Raw genomic sequence first — 18692 nt, forward strand, 5'->3', positions numbered from 1 at the left:
TCTACGAGTACCTACATCATCTAGGTAGGATTAACTTATAATACTGTTTCATCATTCTTTTCCACCTAGTCGTCGCGGTGCCGCGCCGCCGCCTGACTGTGTGGTGTCGGGAGACGTAGGCCTGGCCACTGAGGTCGGTACGGGAGTCGCACCCGCCTTGTCATCGGCCCTGAACGTCATGGCCTTTACGGAGCTGGAACTTAGCACTACTGGAACAATAGGTATGATTCCAACAACAAAAAGAAGTCAGAAATCGCTTGGAACTCACAGATAACCAACAATTTCAGTTTCAGACCCAAATCAGAAGCAGCCAACGCCAGATCTTCTCGTCAACGGCAAAGGTTCCAAGCCTTTAACCGTTCCTGGTCAGCCACAAGTGACGTCATCGTCCAATCTACTCGGCGTTCACACACCCACAGTGAAGACGTCAGGAATTTCAACACCTACTGCTCCTAAGACTCCAATAGTAACAAGTCCCCAACCTGGTCAAACTCCTGGGTTCGTGCCAGCCAAAACTCCAGGAGCACCAGGCTTAGCGACACCTCAACCTGGTCAAACTGGTTTCGTGCCAGTCAAAACTCCTGTAGCACCAGGCGTAGCGATACCTCAACCTGGTCAAACTGGTTTTGTGCCAGCCAAAACTCCTGGAGCGCCCGGTGAAATGTTGGGCGTGTCAGGATTGACTATGCACAAGACTCCATCGACACCAGCTGCCCAAATGCAAGGGATCAACCAAGGATTGGCTCAGAACGTGCAACCGATTCCTATAGTGCAGCCCCCACGTGAGTTTCACGAATGGTTTCACGGTTGTTTTTGCACAACTGTGTAGATAGGTTCCAGAGGGGCTACTCCGAAACACTGTTTCCGTAGTTTCGGGTCTATCTGTTACCGTCGCTCATGCTGGCATCTCGCTATGCGTGAGAGGGGTGGCAGCATTCGAAACTTCGGATCACTTTTTTCGGAGTAGCCCCCCTGAGGTGGTGAAGCGGTGTGTTTTTGTTACGTTATGTCACATCTCTCGAGCAGCTCCTACTGCCGCAGAAACCTGTTCATTTATGCACTAATTGCGCTTGCTATGCCTGCTAGTTAAGTATGTAGTACTTGTACGGTTAGGGTTACCAAACACTTCACACACTCACAAAACGTTTTGTGTGTGTGAAATGTTTGGTCGTTTTGATCTAGAAGTGTTTGGTAACCCTTAGCTGCATCTTGTTTTGCCTTTCATCATGTTTTGTGTTGTTCTTCCCTACATTCCCCGGTCTTTTTGTTTCTTAGAATCTTAATTCGTTATTGAGCTACATAAGTATTTTTAAGTAGAGACCAAAGTGACAAAGCTAAGACCATTCCTATTTTACATTAGTTTTACTTACCTTTGTAGCGCCGCCAGTGGAAGTGTTCAGGGACTACCTGTTCGAGCTGGTCACGATGGCCGCTATCACAGAGCCGACTGATCCAGCGTTGAGGAGCCTCGCCGAGAAGGCTGCGGACCTTGGGCATGTGCCTGAGATTGACATCAGCATCACTGTAAGTAGCAGTAGCGAGTTAGCAACCTACTGTTAGAAAGTTGATTTCTAACGGTATGTCACCAGGGGGTGTAGTGTGAGTTTACGTCAAGTGCATTCGATGTCGACTGCGTAAAAAAGTCACATTAAATGTATGACGGATTATACAGCGCCACTAGCGGAAACTTTCAAGAACTAAAATCTTCATATTATATTTTTAACGCGCTCGCTAGTGACGACGTTTGATGTAAACTCACACTAAGCCCTCTGAAATGTACAGACGCGACGACATCACGCACGGTCACGGTCAAGGTAAACGTTCGTTCGTTTCAACCGAAAGACGTCCACTGCTGGACAAATGCCTCCCCCAAGGATTTCCACAAAGACCGGTCTTGCCGCGCCGCTCGCATCCAGGCAAGGTAAACACCGTAATGTAGTTTTTCACGGGTGAATTTACTACAAAAAAAAAGGTACGAGTATAAGTGTGATGTGCTATAGTCTGTAGATGGTCTTTTATTTTATCATCTTTTTCAAGTTCCTCAATATCAATAGTGTTTCTTGTAGTGTAGACCCTAACTGCAAGTAGGTACCCAGTTAACCTGTTCGATGACTAAAATAAGATAAATACTCATAAGTAAACCCCAGCATCAGGGATTTCAATGAAATTGCGGACAAGTCGAGTCGGGCGGGGAAGACCAGTTAAGTATTTTGAAATAAAATAACTTACCTACGCCCGTATTGACAAACATTACTATGAGGTCTCACGGTGCGCGCGCGTGGAAATACAGGGTGATACACGAACCAATCACAGAGCTCTATTCAACGCTGTGCGTTCAATTTGCAAGCATCGTTTGTGAATACGAGCGTTAGTCCTAGTAGCTACCTAAGACGTTCTTTTGTTTTCCCAGACCGCAGCGAAGTCAGCCCGCAAAATGGTGGCGGGCGCAGTGTCGGGTCTCTTCGGAGTGGCCGCCGACGCGCCCACCGCCGACTCGGGCTGGCGCCGGGAGCGGCAAGACCTCAGCGACAGCGACCCCATATCAGGTAGAAAAAGTCTTTCGCCCAAAAATAAGTGGACTACCAAAGAATACTTCAATATGAAGCTACGATAGCCGAACGGTGAAGGGGTCGAACAGTGCCCCGATTACGCTAATGCTGACGCTGTTTTGACCAATCCGTATCGCAGAATCGAAAAAAGAAGCGCGTCTGTATTGGAGACGTTAAAAATTAGCGTAATCAGGGCTCTGGCCGACTCGTGGGTTCGCCGCCGCCGCCGCTGACTATTGTGGTGAGTGAGGTTACTCGTGCGTCGTGACACAAGCATATTTAAGTAGCTTATTACGAAGGCCTAACGGGAGGGAGTAAAAAAAATAGATCCTTGCTGGCTGTTCTCTACTTACTTAGTAGTTAAATAGATACAATACCTACTGGCACCGGGAGCGGCTGCTGGCGACAGCGGCTGCTGGCGACAGCGACCCCATATCAGGTAGAAAGGTCGTTCATCCGCTAGGACTTGTAAACTGTGGGCCTGTGGGTAAATAAGCGATCCTATAAAAGGCTTTTCTGTACCTACCTACATAGTTATTAGTAGTTAACCCTAGGTACAAGTATACCTACTGGCACGGAACCTGAAGCGACAGGACCTCAGACCTCATTCATTCGCTGGGACCGGACGTGTAAACTGCCGAAGAATACTTAAGTAGGCCCTTTCTGTTAACGACCTTTGACGACTATACTGTTCCCTTGCCTTAATACTTACTTAGTAGTTATTGTGGTGGTATTTTATCTATCAAGTATCAATGAACCTAATAATATCAGGTTAGGTATTAAGGTCGTTCGAAAAATTGCCCAACTGATCCAGTTAGATAAAATTATACAGGTTGTGGTTTTGTAAAACAACACTCATCTCAGTTGTGTACCTACGTCACTGATGATGCCAAAAAAGCCTTAAATTTTCATGGAATAAAATTTTATAAAAAAAAATAAAACCGACTCCAAAAAACCTACACTAAAACGTAGAAAAATAATTACTAATTACCTACTTATTTATTAGGACGAATTATTAATATTTATGTAGGTATACCATGATTGATACTTCTGGAGTCGATGCCAAGATTATGAAACATGTAAAGTTTGCCTGCACTGTCGGTTTTATTTTTTTTTATAAAATTTTACTTATTTCTTGCTTTTTAGTTAACTAATTATAACTAATTATTACCTTGATGTTACCACTGAAGGTAGGCAGTACACTGAGACCAAAAAAAATTGGTTCATAATCGGCGGAGATATTGCGTATAAAAAAGTTCATCCCCAATTTTCCACCCTTGGGGGTGAAATATTTTCTTCAAATTCGCATGAAACCACCCTTTTGATAATACCTATTCAACAAAAAAATAATCGTTCAAATTGGTTTATAATCGGCGGAGATATTGCGTATAAAAAAGTTCATCCCCAATTTTCCACCCTTGGGGGTTGTTTTTTTTATTATTAAATTTAAATGGGACCACCCTTGAGGTATTACCTATACGCCGAAAAAAGATTTGTTCAAATCGGTTCATAATTGGCGGAGTTATCGCGTAACAAACAAAGAAAAAAAAAAAAAACATACGGGTCGAATTGAGAACCTCCTCCTTTTTTGAAGTCGGTTGAAAATGGTATTATACGCGGGCGAGCTATCGGTCATTCCCCCCGCTCTCTCGGGCGCCCGGGCGGGGCGGCCGGCGCGGCGGCGGCTGCATGTACTCAGTCACATTGTGACCTTAGTAGTGTAGCGGGGTATGCGGGGGTGGGGGGGGCGCTAACAGGCGCGCCGCGTCTCGAAAGTTTTAGGATATGTTTGAACAAGGCTTTATAGGTACTAATGAGGATCAGTACTGTTGTAGAAAATTCAATAAAACTAGTATCTACGTTAATCTTTAAGACATAAGAAAGATATATCTTTTTGAATTATCCAAATCGGACCATTACTTACGAAGATATTAAGTAATAAACATAGGCCGTTTTTGCCGCTAAAAGTCAACGTACGCAAGGCCGCGTGACGTCATTATATCCGAATCGAGCGCAGCCGGCGTACTAATGGGATGGAATTTTTTTTTTTCCGGCTAAACTATCAGTTTAAGAAAAAAACTTTTAATAACATTTATTCTTCAAAATAAAGTAACCTATCGACCAGTAATTTTTAAAAATAAAAATTGTGAAAAATAAGTATTGCTATGTCCAAAAACCACATTTTCATAGGATTCGATGCAATGCGGAGACGCGGTTGGGGTGAGTGTAATTAATGATTGTTTGTATTGAACATAATAATACTTAATATGATGCTAATACCCAGTTTCTGGCCTGGGGGGGGGGATAAGTCATACCCAGCTTATAGCCTGGTGGGAGGGGCAAGCCTTACCCAGCTTCCGGCCGAGGGGGAGTCATACCTAGCTTATGCTTATGGACTGGGGGAAGGGGCTAGCCTTACCCAGCTTCTGGCTTGGGGAGAGGGGGGGGGTCAAGTCATACCCAGCTTCTAGGCTAAGATTAAATAGATTTCCAGCACGGAGCGGCTGTCCTTCCTGCAGCAGCTGGCCCGCCCATGCGAACGGCGAATAGATAGGTAGGTGCGTAGGTTTAACTCAGAAAAACTAAATAACAGGTAGGTATTATTAAGTGTACATCGAAATGATTTTCATAGCAATGTCATATTGTTAGAAGTTATACCTTTAGTCCAGTCAATGAATGCCTTAACGACGGTGTAGAGAGAAATCCGTGGAACACAATTTCTGACCTCGGGACTTTATTTAGCCTAGTTAGGTGGTGAACATAGCAAAAGTCCCCGCCCTTAGCCCTTGAGTCGGCGGAGAGAGGGGGGTTTAAAGGTACCACTTTTCGGTTTTTCGCTTCCTCTGAAACTATTCGTCCTAGTGACATGACTACTATGAACCAAAAAAAGCTTATTCAATTTGCTACAGGTGAGACCGTCAAGTTTTTCTATATCTTGTATAGTTTTTGAGGCATCTGCTCTAGAAGGTCTGTAAAATTGGAAATTTTATTTTTGTCTTACATGTTCTTTTCAGGAGAAAATCGACTATATCAACATTGAGCAAACACTATAGATATGCTGGAGCATGTTAAGCCTAGTTCCAGGGAGGGGACTGCACCGTGCGTATATTTAGACGAACCAATTAGAGCCACTTTTGACTCCTCATCATTCAAAAACTACTGTGCATTAACACTTCAAATTTGGCTCATAAAAATTACCTATCGATAGCTTACTTTATTCTGATGAATAAATGTCATTACAAGTTTTTCTCTAAAACTGATAATTTGGCTAGAAAAAAATATTTTCTATCCACGCAGTACGCCGGCAGCGTTCGGATCGGATATAATGACGTCATCGTCCCCGCGCCGGGCGGTCAGTGAACTTTTTTAGTAATTTGGCCATAACTTCGTCAATTTTTGTCGTAGAACAAAAATTTTTGCACTGTATATTAAGGATTTCTTAGCCCTATAAATCTGCATTCACAGCTAAAAATCGAAATGATCCTCATTATGTAAGCTTCCCGGCCTTTTGGCTAAGATCAAAATGTAGTTAAATAATTATTTTAATTTTTCTTGTAATTTCCTACCTACTTATGGTTAGCTGTTCAAAAGTACACCTGTATTATGTATTTGCAAACAATAGTAGTTAGACTTAAAGACAGATTAGCTCTAGGTTAAGCTCAAACTGTAGCTGGGCTGGGCGCCTTGGTTGGCGAAAGAATGTCAAGGCCCTCTAGCCCGGTCAAAAACTCGTAAGTGTTCCATCTCAATAGACTTGAAGGACACCGTCATCAGGTTTTAGTTAGTAGGCCGCTCGTCTGGCGGCAAGAAGATCCCTTCAAAACCCTTTACGTACCTGAATGACGTTTCTTAAAGATTTTTTTTTCGATTCAGAATCAGTGCTCCTGGGGCGCGCGTCCCGCGCCCGCCGCGCTCGGTCCGCGTCTCGTCGCGCCCCGCCCCCTCCGCCTCACCTCTACGTGCCAGCAAGGTAAAGACTGACTACACAGTATTGTTGGAAAATAGCACCTGTTACAACGTAATAAGTTGCTACCGTTTACCATGTGTTGTGTAATCCATTGATTACTTACACAATAGAAACATAATTCAGTAGGTTTCATTAAATGTTTGACACTATGTTGTGCAGGTCCATGTATTTGGTGGCATCAGAAAGCAGCGCGATGGAAAGCGACGCCCCTATTGAGGATCAGCCAAGTTCGGGAAATAGCTCGTAAGTGTACCTACCTACTCTACCTAATACGTAACCTACCATTACTCATGATGACTCGAGTCGAGAGCACATAGTAGCATGCAGACTTTGAAATAGAATTAGGGTTCAATTCTCAGAATAATTTTTTTATCGACCTGCTGGACAATGCCTTCTTAGAAGTATTTTTTTAATTTTCTGGAGTTAGCAGACTTTTAAAGGACGTTTCTAATTAATATCATCTAGCTACTCAACATAAATAACCCATATTTTTCTGTACAGAGCGATAGGTGGTCGGCGAGACGATGCAGCGAGGATCAGGGCAGCGCGGCCACTCTGCATCCAGCACGCCACAGGCGGACCCCAAGTGGAGCACTCAATGTTTATAGCAGGTTAATTTCCCCTAAGATTTTTCCAAAATAAAACTAGTTTTTATCCCAATGGATAAATAGTAAGGTAAATGAAGAATGTCACCATGCCGCTGCGGTAACGCATAGGTACTACTACTCGTCTAACTTATGATCTATGTTAGGTAGCAGAACTAACATTTTGAATTCTAGGCCCTGGGAATGGAGCTGAAGCAGAAAGCGGAGCCCCTGCGCCTCCGCCGAAGCATTCGAGGAAGACGCGACCGAAGACTGCAAGAACGAGACGAAACCGGTATGTAGCTATCCTCACCGTTCCCTTGATGGTACAGTGGAAAATAAATTTTAAGGGTACCTACAGCTTCCCTTGGCCGTAAAACCCTAACCAAATTAAATTATAGGTACGCGTGACCAAGAGGACTGACATTTCTTGAATTTGGCCAAAAAATAAAAACCAAATAGTTATGAACTTCGGTAAAACAAATGAACTACGATCATACTCTATGGCGGTGTCTATGGTTGCTGCGGATTTAAAATATCTGTATGCACACTGCTGCACTGGAACCTTTAGCATAGTTGCAAATCTCCCCGCTCCTTCTGACCAGATGGTCTATTGTGTATACTTACTTCAATACAAACCAACTGCCAACAGAGTGTCTCCAGTTCCTGAAGCCACGAGTCCTTTGGAGCCCTGGGCGACCGCGCCGTTGTCCAGGCTCTCTAGGCTAATACGGTCTTCGAGCGCCTCCACTGCGTCCCTCGCCTCCCGCTCCTCCAATGAGTCTCCACAGAGGTATTAGGTAACCAGGATTTTATACTAAGCACCCAATGATGAAGACTTCAATGAGCATAAAGTCTAGATTCGAAACTCCAAAATAAAGTTCTAACTTCGAGTTAGACAAAGCTACGTAAATGAAGGGCAATTAACCAATCATTTAAATCTACATTGAATTAGTACTTATTCTGTCTTGCTGTTCAATTAAACTTATTGGGATCAAAGGCGGTTAGGTTAGGACAGAATTTCAAATTGACTTGATTGATGTAAAATGAGCGCGAATTGTTAACCATTCAAAGAAGTTGTAAATGTTGTAGGTAATCGAGAAGAGTAAATAAGTTATGGATGATAAATCATCATTAGGATAAGAAAGTTTTGTAATCTAAGTAAATAAATTAAATTGGGACCCTATTTACCTACAAACATTCTAAACTCTTGGCTGTAATAACGATATTCTGATGTGTGTCTTCTACCAACTGTGAATGTGAACTGTACCTATTAAAATTGAGCTGTTTCGTGTTTTTCTTACAATTTCTAGAAGTAAGTAAGGACGGAAAGTATAAAATATCAAAATATTAAATTCTATCAACATGCTAAGTACCAAAATCTAAAGTTATTCCTGCCACAGCATCAAGTAAAATATAAAATAAACTGTCTTCGTTTTAGCTAATGATTTGTTTTCTAACTTTGTTTATTAAACTGTTTAATCTTTTTAGAAATAAATTACGTAACTTATCTACCTACGTCCTCTTATGTAGGTTTAATTTACGAGTTTATGAAAGACGTTGATTACAATTAAAATTTTGCGATTGTTTTAATTTAAATATTTATTTAGCATTAAAATAAGCGTATATGTAATTAAGTGTAAGTTGTACGTTTAACAATTTTTGTATCCGTGCATTTGAGGTCTAGTCGTAAGTATTGAGTTACAAGTAAAATGTAAGTTATATTAAAAAGTAGGATCTACAATGAAATAAAACAAGCCCATTACATGCAAATAGTTTATTTCGTCCGGCGATACGTCCAACTGTGAAAATGAAGTGACGGTAATAGTGCAAGAAATAAATATCATAGACAATTATTACATCATCAACATCACACAGTAAGTAATAAATAAGTAATTTATCAATTTGGGCAAATATATCAGTAAATAATAATAAAAAAAACATAAAAAATTAATATTGAAAACTATTAAAAAGTTATGCAAGTAAATGGTAACACACACATTGTAAAAAATAAAACAGTGATGCGCCGAATAACTTTTCAATTTTCGATTTCAATTCAAGTTTTTCAAATGCCAATGTGGACTTTCTAAGACGAAAAATTTAAATAAATCCAGCGTTTGCTCTTGAAAATCTCGAATCAGAATTGGGCGAAATCTTAAAATAGTCATACGGTGCATCAAATCAATAAAAAACAAAAATAAAACAGAAAAATAGTAAAAATCGGACTACGAAACACGTAAAATGTAATCAAATTGCTAGATTATTTTAAATAAATATATTTGCCTCTATAGATTCATTCTATGACGACGGGTATTTGACACCACCAAAAACCGATATTATATTTTTTTTATCATATTTTATTTGCAGACTTTAAATTTAAATGCAATAGGTTCTCGAAGTCAAGGTAAGTGTTGCCATTTATGTAAATAATTAGTTTCCTTTTGATGATATCTTTTCAAGTATAATAAAATTATGGTATTTGTGGACGGTGTCAAGTACCAAATTATCTAAATGACTAAGCGACGTAGATAATGATATTACTAATTAATTTATTTAAAGTTTCACTAGCACGTCTATGTAACATAATTATTTATTTGATGTATTCATGTGTTTTGAGAGTTTGTTGTACGAAATTTGGGAATAAATATTTTTTATGATAGACGAGTTTTAGTGTTACCCTACGAATGAAAGTTTTATTACATAATATTTTGTTTTTTTTTTTAATAATTTCCATGATCAATGATGACCTCAAAAACCATCAGTATAAACTAGCATCAAACTCGATTTTGATAAATAATGTTAGTGAAGTATACTGCAATGATCCTAACATAAAAATATGAAAAAGTGTTCACAAGTAACTTATTTTTATTGTGTTTTGTTAGATCACTGATATAAAAGTGTGTTAGTTATTCGTATTCACCCTGATAAAACAGCATAGACCTCAAATTTCCCCATTTTATGATCTCTTGTTAGCAGATTTGTGTAAAAAAAAAACATTTCATTTTATTAACCATTGAAAATTCTACTATATTCTTTCAGAACTTACCCAAATGCAGTCGTTATACGTTTACCATTCGCCACAGAGGGTCCCGTTCTCCTCCAAAGGCATTCCAAGCGTTAACTCTCTTACTTTTCGATTACTATTACGTATTTTGGTCTCCCACCTTTAACAGACCGACAACAAACAGGGCAGAGATGAATCACAACATGATATACGAAGACATTGCAATGCAATACAGTTCATATCAAAATCAAAACAGAAATACATAGCCATAGAGACAAGAATGTGGTAGAAAATTGGTCATACAGTAACGGTCCGGGCGAGGGCATTGCAGTGGCGGTGTCCGCTCGGGCTGTGGGATTCAGACCGAGCGCTCTTGCCCGCTAACTAGTAGCTGTGAAAGGCACATGATAAAAATGCAAATATCACACAAAGCCACATAAATTCAGTTCACGATTGAAATCTCTACCCAAATTCAGATCATAAAAAAGTCAAGTATGAATCGGAACATTCGTTCAAATGTAAAAACAGTATACACAACACGGTTGTGTGTACACAAAGTATGATGTGTAGTGGTTCAACACTAAATAAATCAACATGACAGCACAGGAGAGTGTATACGACAGTTATCATAGGATTACTCACCTTCGGGGACTGTGGAGAGAAAGCATTATTATAAATAAAATGAACACAGTCAATTAACATACACTTTATATCTTAAAAATTAGTACAAGACCAGCGCACACCGCGGCGCTGTCGGGCGACAGCAGACAATGCTCTAGGAATGAAGATCCACTTACATTACCTTGGTTTAGCGATTATTTTACATTTAATATCAATTATGAATTCTAGTCTGAATGAAAAATACATATACTATGTAAACTGACGCTTACTACCTAGTGAGCTGACCCCAGCGGCGAAAGTTTCATCGATTTACACCCTACCTTAGTATCCTACGCGTTATTAATATTAAGAAAATCCAAATTGGAATATATCGTTTTTAATCTTAAGCCAAATTACTACTACACTAATACTTATCAAGATGTATCGAAAGAGTAAAAGTAAAAACCAGATATTCCTATGTGTTTAGGAGATTACATATTATGTGAAGTGTGAGTGTCACTCGTTACCTCGGCTCCTCGGGGCGAAGGTTGTCAGTGGTTCACAATGCTTTCATTGTCTACAGCTCCGTGGTACGCCGAATTCGTTACATCTTTAAAGGCAGTGTGGCTTTTACTTTACACCTGGACAGACTGGCATTTCAACATCAGTATTGGCACAATCAAATAGCATAATAATAAAGTCAAATTACTCGCACGAATCACATAAAATATAAAGGCAATTATAATCTAAAATACACCACAGAGCCGTGAAATTTTGCGTAATGTCCGTTCGAGATATAATCTCATATATAAATAACTAGTGTCAGCGACCCACAAGAAATAAGCTTCTATGTGTATCTGTACATTAAGGTTAATTATATTAATTGCTAAAAAAGTAACTGGTGCCATGATTAAAATTCATTAACAGCAGATTACTCGCGTTTAAAACTGGTGACTGGCGACGTATATAGCCACATGTGGATCTCACTTTCTTAGAAGTTCAACCTAGAGTTGCACCTATAAAATTGTGATACCATAATGTAGGTCTATACGTCACCAATCGTCAGTGAAAACACGCTAACTAGTGCAACTTTTTAGGTTATTTATTGTGGGTGTGTGAAAGGGCCGCCATGTTGTTATGCGACGCTACAATCGTCCTCGGGCCTCGCTGGGGGCTCGTCCTCCGGGTTTCTGCAATCAGAACAAACGGACATGGCAACATTGCGAATATATACGTGGTATTGTATGTGTCGATAGCAGGCAACCCCGGCACGGCCTACATCTGCAACACTACACACACTAAACAATGGTAAAACATGTGTGACATAGCAGTGTCAATATTATACATAATAAAACATATAATTACACGCTGTAGATGTGACGTACTAATGTATAACCAAAAATAAAAGGTAATCATGAATGCATTTTGTAAGTATAACGAAATAAGTAACCAAGAGCAAGAAATAAAGAGCAGCTTATAAATAATCGTGATACAAAGTTAATAATTATCCACAAAGGGATATGTTAACTCTGATACCTTAAAATAATATCGAGTCACAATCTACACATGTAAAAGTCAATCAAAGAATATCTACTACACATATTACAAAACTACAGCATAGATTATTACTACAGTTGGGCATATTTATATGTTCAAATAATATTCGAACATGCAAACTGAAAGAGAACTCCGTATTAACACATGCACCAAAATAGACATTAAATACATTATAAGCGCCTGAAATAAAAACACAGGATCTAAATACAATGTTATGACAATGTATTACACCGTATTCCCAAGATATAATAATAAGGGTTGGAAGCACACATGCATATTTTACTAAACATAGAATCAAGCCATAGATTTCATTTTGTAACAATTGGAGACCAAGAAATATTTAACGTCACTGAAAATGTTATTGTTATTTTCTTTTGTTTTAATTTTAGGTCGAATCACTCTAAACGGATTCAGCATACATAATATTAATGGTTAGTCTATGGTTAGTTTAATCAAAATTGGAGTAAACAAATACACCACATTGACACAGATTGGCTATAAAATGCTACTCCGACAAATGTTACTTCGACATTACGTTACACCGACACTAATGAATATCGAAATGAATATACTTCGACACTACACTACTTAGACCATTGTTTCCCGAAGTGGGGGCGCAAAGACCTTTCAAGGGGAGCGCGGGCCATCTATAAGAAACCTGCGACCGCTGAGAATGCATTCTAGACTGCTCGATACAACCAATAAATAATCTTGACTGGAGGAGGGGTGCAGCGGAATTTTTTGTATGGTCGAAAGGGGGCGCGTCTCAAATAAGTTTGGGAACCAATGACTTAGACAAAGGCAAATGTTGTTTGTCTGAGTAGTGTAGTGTCGAAGTCATGTCGATATTCAGTAGTGTCGGAGTCACGTAATGTCGAAGTAACGTTTGTCTGGGTAGCATTTTATAGCCGCTTATTTAATACAAAAGTAATGTTATACAACGGAACTGTTTAATATTATAAGCATTTTTATAAAAAAGTACCAGTTTAAATGGAAGGATATAAAATTAAATGACGTCAAATGCTTCAGGTCGGCATAAATAGCTGAATAATAAATACTTGCAGTGGCTAAAATGATAGTATTTAATGTAGTATTGCATGTAAACTGGCTTTAGTTGCCTACTTCATCCGTTCTAAGAACCTAACTCATCCCATAACTAGTTTCGTGGAAGCTGAACTTTGGATTACAGAATTTAAAGATTTAAGTAATGTTATGTATGATTTTTGAGTACTTTTTGTAATTTTCGGTTACGGAATAATTATATTCCTTTCAAGAAATATACACAAATTGATTCTTAGGCTGAGTTGCAGCACCTAACTTTAACGGTAATTTAACGGTAGTATTATGGTTTGACAGATTTTTGACGTTTGTCAAAGTAAGATGGTACAACACAGCTTTAGGCTGCGTTTCCACCAGAGACGTGCGAGGATGCGTAGCGAGGGATGTGTTATAAAGAACCAATAGAATCGCAAGAAAAGTAAACGCAGCCTTAGGCTACACATTGGACGCTATGGGCCTCAAAGAAAACTTCTATTGTATCTATTGTGTCTCAGCAGTCAAAGATTTGAGCCAAAGTTCAGCTTCCACCTTATCAAACACGCCACTCACCATTGCTGGTGGTCCTGGCCTTGGGCGACTCCGCCTGCATATGGATAGTTGTACCCCGGGTACACGCCGCCCGCATACATCGGGTACTGCTGGTACTGTCCCGACATCATGGCCGCCGCGCTGGTTGACGCCGTCGCAGGCGGCGCGGGCGGCGCTGGACTCGCTTGCTGACTTTGCTAGAGGAGCAGGTGTATATGTGAATATTGGGGATTAAGGTGGTTTGTTTAGGCCTGGTTCAGAAGTGATAACTGCGGATTGTTGGCGAGCTATTGAGGTAAAGCCTAGTCCATGAGCACGTAGAATCCCGTCCAGTGACCCCAAGCTACCCATCCCTATCGCTCGCGCGTAATTATGTTGCTGTCGCGACTGTGCGACGGGCGCCCGCAGTGAGTGTGCGAGCGCACAAAGTTTATTTGTATAGACTAATACAGTACTTACAAATCGTCAAATATTTTGCTCTTAAGGAGCCTCTACATGTCTTAATCTTTTTACCCTACCAGCGCTTCGAGACCAACATTTGGCAAGTGCTGAGAAGAATCGCTAATCTGGCGGTTAGAGCTTGCCCAGATGACGCGTTTCTAATCGCGCGATCTTGAGAAACTAGAGGTTCATATATTCTGTCCACGTGCAGTCGCGCGTTTTGCCTATGAAAAAGCTTTCATTGGAAAATCATTGGTAAAACGCAATTTAATAATAATACTACTACTGCAATTTGGACAGAATGTATGAACCGCTAGTATCTCAATACCGCGCGATTTGATACACGCGATCCTGAGAAACTATAGGTTCATTCATACACTCTGTCTATATGCAGTCGCACGTTTGCCATTGAATCTCTAGTTACCCCACGATCGCGCGAGTAAAAAACCGTGATCCAGACAAGTTCTTACGATGTGATTCAAATGTACGAGAAAGTCCAGCAACCGCGTGATTATCACTATCTGAACCAGCCCTTAATCCTTGTAGGGTTGGTTGTCAGATCAGACTAGACCCTTAATCCCGAGCACAGGTTAAGGTATCTAGTAGACATATTCGTGTAACATCACATCAATGCAATCAAAAGATACGGCCATTTTAAAATCAAACTAAAAACAATAAGGTAATAAGCGAACACAAAATTCGCGCAGCACAGTAAAAAAAATTAAATAACCAAAAACAGTGTTCAGCAAAATAATAGTAATCTTTTCTTTCTGAAAAAAAAAAGAAAAAACATTTAAACAATCAACAGAGCACTTTAAAGACGTGTTAGCCAGTTACATAGTTTAACACTAAACTTCCCACCTGTGGGGACCTTTAATTTTGTTTGGCTCTACAGCCGTGAACGGTGGAAGGTCTAAATCACTTACTTTTTGGGAATTTATGCATACCATACATTATCTTTAAAGGAGATGGAATTAATGATGACGTTGTAAAATGATGAATAATTTCGATACCCATACCTGAATTTTACATTTTAACAGATAAACAATTTTGAACCCAGGATCGCCAATTCGGATGCACATAACGGCATTATCTAACAGAATCGTACTCTATTTTGAAAGCCTACATACGGACATTGAAAAAAGGACTTTTCTACCCTCAACATAAAGTGTTTTCGTTCAATTTGCACATCGTCTATGCCCTTCGACTGACCTTCATCCTCATTTGCGCCTCAACCGCCTCGGCCTCCTTGAACTTGCCGATGGTGCGGTAGTAGTCGACCCACTGCGCGCTGTAGTCTGCGTCCTGTGTATCATGACCTCCTAAAGCAGCGGTATTCTAACCAATTCCAAGTGTACCTACGACCTAAGCTGATTTCTCTCCCCCCGTATGAATTGGCCAATGTAAATTGATCTCTGACTCACCGCGGTGAAGCAAAATTTAGATACCGCGCCTCTTTTTTTATTCAAATGCAACTCGATTTCGATTGGATTTTATTCAACATAGACGTGAAAAAAACGAGTCACATTCAACCTTCTTGTCATTGGATGTAATTATAAAATAGCTTGAGCTCGACTCACCGCGGTGGAAAAAAATTTGGATGCCGCGACTCTCATTTAAATGCAACTCTGACTTTATTTCATTAAAAACGCGAGCCAATTTCGACCTTATTGGTCTGATATTACCCACGAAAATAGCTTATCACGAAGAAGTCTCAATGACTGACCTTCGTCTTCATCTTCTGCTCTATGGCGTCAGCCTCACTGAACATGCCGAGGGTTCGGAACAGCTGCGCCCACTGCGTGTAGTCGGTGCCCTGTGTGTTATAGCTTCTAAAGCAGCTTTCTAACCTTCTCAATCTTGTATGAACAATCAGGGAAACTTTTGCCCTTGACCTTGACCCACCCATCAATTTTCATTGTAACTTCTCTTGCGATTTCGTTTGTCTAAACACTCATAAAATCTCGTTTTATTTTCGTAACTTTTGTCATTCGATTAACAAATTGAAGCGCGCAGCCATGATGAGTTCAACTGCAATTTCTCTCACTCGCACTAAAATTCTCGTATTTTTTTATTCGAAGTATAAACGAAACGCGAAAGAACAAGCGAGTTAAATTCGATCTATTTCATATCTATCAGCTTCGTGCAATAGCTATGGATACATGTGTGAAACGTAAATGGAACGCGAATGAGCAAACGGGTAAGAAACGCTTTGTACAATCGCTATTGACCCTCTTAGGGGTGCCCTAATACAGAACCCTGGTCCTAAGACTGACCTTCGTCTTCATCTGCTCGTCGCCGGCCTCGCCGCCGCCGGCGCCGTCGTCGTCCCACGCGTAGTCCACCAAGCCCTGTGGAGCATTTAGCTCCTAAAGCAGCGGTATCTGACCTTCAATCTTACACCCTTATGGCCTATCAGGGATACTGATTACACTCTAATAGCAGTAGACGGCACAATGTAACGGTATAGGCAGCATTTGGCTCCTAAACCAGCGGTATCTGACCTTCAATCTTACACCCTTATGGCCTATCAGGGATATTGATTATATTAACAGCGGTAGACGGCATATGAACAAAAGGCGGCACAAGGTGAAGCCCTGTGGAGCATTTATCTCCTAAAGCAGCGGTATCTGACCTTCATCTTACACCCTTATGGCCTATCAGGGATACTGATTATATTAACAGCGGTAGACGGCACAATGTAACGCTATGGGGAGCATTTAGCTCCTAATCAGCGGTATCACCGTATCTGACCTTCAATCTTACACCCTTATGGCTTATCAGGGATACTGATTACACTCTAATAGCAGTAGACGGCACAATGTAACGCTATGAGCAATTTAGCTCCTAAAACAGCGGTATCTGACCTTCAATCTTACACCCTTATGGCCTATCAGGGATATTGATTATATTAACAGCGGTAGACGGCATATGAACAAAAGGCGGCACAAGGTGAAGCCCTGTAGAGCATTTATCTCCTAAAGCAGCGGTATCTGACCTTCAATTTTACACCCTTATGGAATTTACAGGGATACTGATTATAATATTAACAGCGGTAGACGGCATATGAACAAAAGGCGGCACAAGTTGAAGCCCTGTGGAGCATTGAGCTCCTAAAGCAGCGGTATCTGTCCTTTATCTTACCCCTATCTATTCAATTATAATAATCATATGACTTATCAACAGATTACACCCTAACAGCAGTAGACGACACATCCCAACTAATATTATAAATGCGAAAGTAACTCTGTCTGTCTGTCTGTCTGTCTGTCTGTCTGTCTGTCTGTTACGCTTTCCCGCTTAAACCTCGCAACCGATTTTGATGAAATTTGGCATAGAGATAGTTTGAGTCCCGGGAAAGAACATAGGATAGTTTTTATCCCGGTTTTTGAAACAGGGACGCGCGCGATAAAGTTTTTCTGTGACAGACAAAATTCCACGCGGGCGAAGCCGCGGGCGGAAAGCTAGTAAACTAATAAAAGGCAGCACAGTCATGCCCTGTGGAGAATTATAGCTCCTAAAGCAGTGGTACTTGACCTTTACAATAACCTATTTAGCCTATCAGGGACTCTCGATTACACCCTAACAGCGGTAGACGACACAACATGTACTAAAGGCGGCATATTATTAAGGTCAGTCGGGCTTTTGACCTTCTCGGCGTATATTTCACACACTTTCTTCGGTTACTATACCAATATTTATGTAGGCTTCGACACAGCAATAATCATACACGCTTTCTTTGGGTATTACACATTACACTAAAATTCTCATTTCATTTTTGGCATCTGAGAAATTGGATTTCGATGACACCTATAGTGATTCATCTTATATGTATATTTGACTATAACCAGCATTATATCTCCTGAAATGGCGAAAAATGGTTATATTGGCAGAAAAATCCTAGGTTCAGAACTCAGGTTAAGTGTTTGGTCTTCGTGTTGATGCAAATACCTAATATCTAAAGTTGAGAGATAGATTTACTAAAATCTGCTTTATAGCTCCTGAAAAATGATTAGTGGCAGTATCACCCTAGGTTCAAAACTCAGGTTAAGTGTCTGATCTTAGTGACAGATACAAAAATCGTATTAGTTTCACACAATAATAGCTACTAAAAATTGTTAGTGATCTCAAAACCTGTCGATGGTGATATCTACAGATAGATCGTATTAGTTACACTATAAATAAATTATAAATAGCTTTTAAAGATCCTGAAAAATGGTTAGTGGTAGTAAAAAACTAGGTTCGGTTAAGTGACTAACCTTTGTATCTTCAAATCCAGCGCGCTGCTTTGGTCAAAAGCTGTCCTATTTAAAAGCCGTAGGACGCTGTTTTGTCTCTTGTAGGACAGCTGATCGTCACGGCATCTGTTGCACTTATGGGTGGGTCACCCAGGGCAACATATG

The 18692-nt window shown here is 40.3% G+C and overlaps 2 protein-coding genes across 9 annotated transcripts in view; one reads left to right on the plus strand and one right to left on the minus strand.

The window, feature by feature from the left end:
- iav (transient receptor potential cation channel subfamily V iav) overlaps window positions 1-10953 on the plus strand; it is a 24509-nt gene extending 13556 nt beyond the window's left edge. The window contains exons 18-26 of the mRNA XM_028306649.1: window positions 70-221; window positions 288-782; window positions 1379-1524; window positions 2411-2546; window positions 6423-6519; window positions 6676-6759; window positions 7018-7127; window positions 7296-7395; window positions 7753-10953. Of these exons, the coding sequence (XP_028162450.1) occupies window positions 70-221; window positions 288-782; window positions 1379-1524; window positions 2411-2546; window positions 6423-6519; window positions 6676-6759; window positions 7018-7127; window positions 7296-7395; window positions 7753-7900 (1468 nt within the window). The 3' untranslated portion in view covers window positions 7901-10953. The remainder of the gene's footprint in view (window positions 1-69; window positions 222-287; window positions 783-1378; window positions 1525-2410; window positions 2547-6422; window positions 6520-6675; window positions 6760-7017; window positions 7128-7295; window positions 7396-7752) is intronic.
- The window catches only part of Psi (P-element somatic inhibitor), a 21057-nt gene continuing 13159 nt past the window's right edge, over window positions 10795-18692 (minus strand). For 5 of the 8 annotated variants that reach the window (XM_028306658.1, XM_028306653.1, XM_028306652.1 and 2 more), the window contains exons 15-17: window positions 16566-16640; window positions 16016-16105; window positions 15469-15594 (exon numbers count right to left, since the gene is read on the minus strand). In XM_028306658.1, the coding sequence (XP_028162459.1) occupies window positions 15484-15594; window positions 16016-16105; window positions 16566-16640 (276 nt within the window). In that variant the 3' untranslated portion in view covers window positions 15469-15483. Of the gene's footprint in view, window positions 11895-13869; window positions 14046-15468; window positions 15595-16015; window positions 16106-16565; window positions 16641-18692 lie in introns of those variants that run through there. The other 3 variants (XM_028306655.1, XM_028306657.1, XM_028306656.1) reach the window with 3 other exon arrangements.

Source organism: Ostrinia furnacalis, unplaced genomic scaffold, assembly GCF_004193835.3.
Source record: "Ostrinia furnacalis isolate ACB-3 unplaced genomic scaffold, ASM419383v2 OfSCF2039, whole genome shotgun sequence".
NCBI classification, from domain to species: Eukaryota; Metazoa; Arthropoda; class Insecta; order Lepidoptera; family Crambidae; genus Ostrinia; species Ostrinia furnacalis.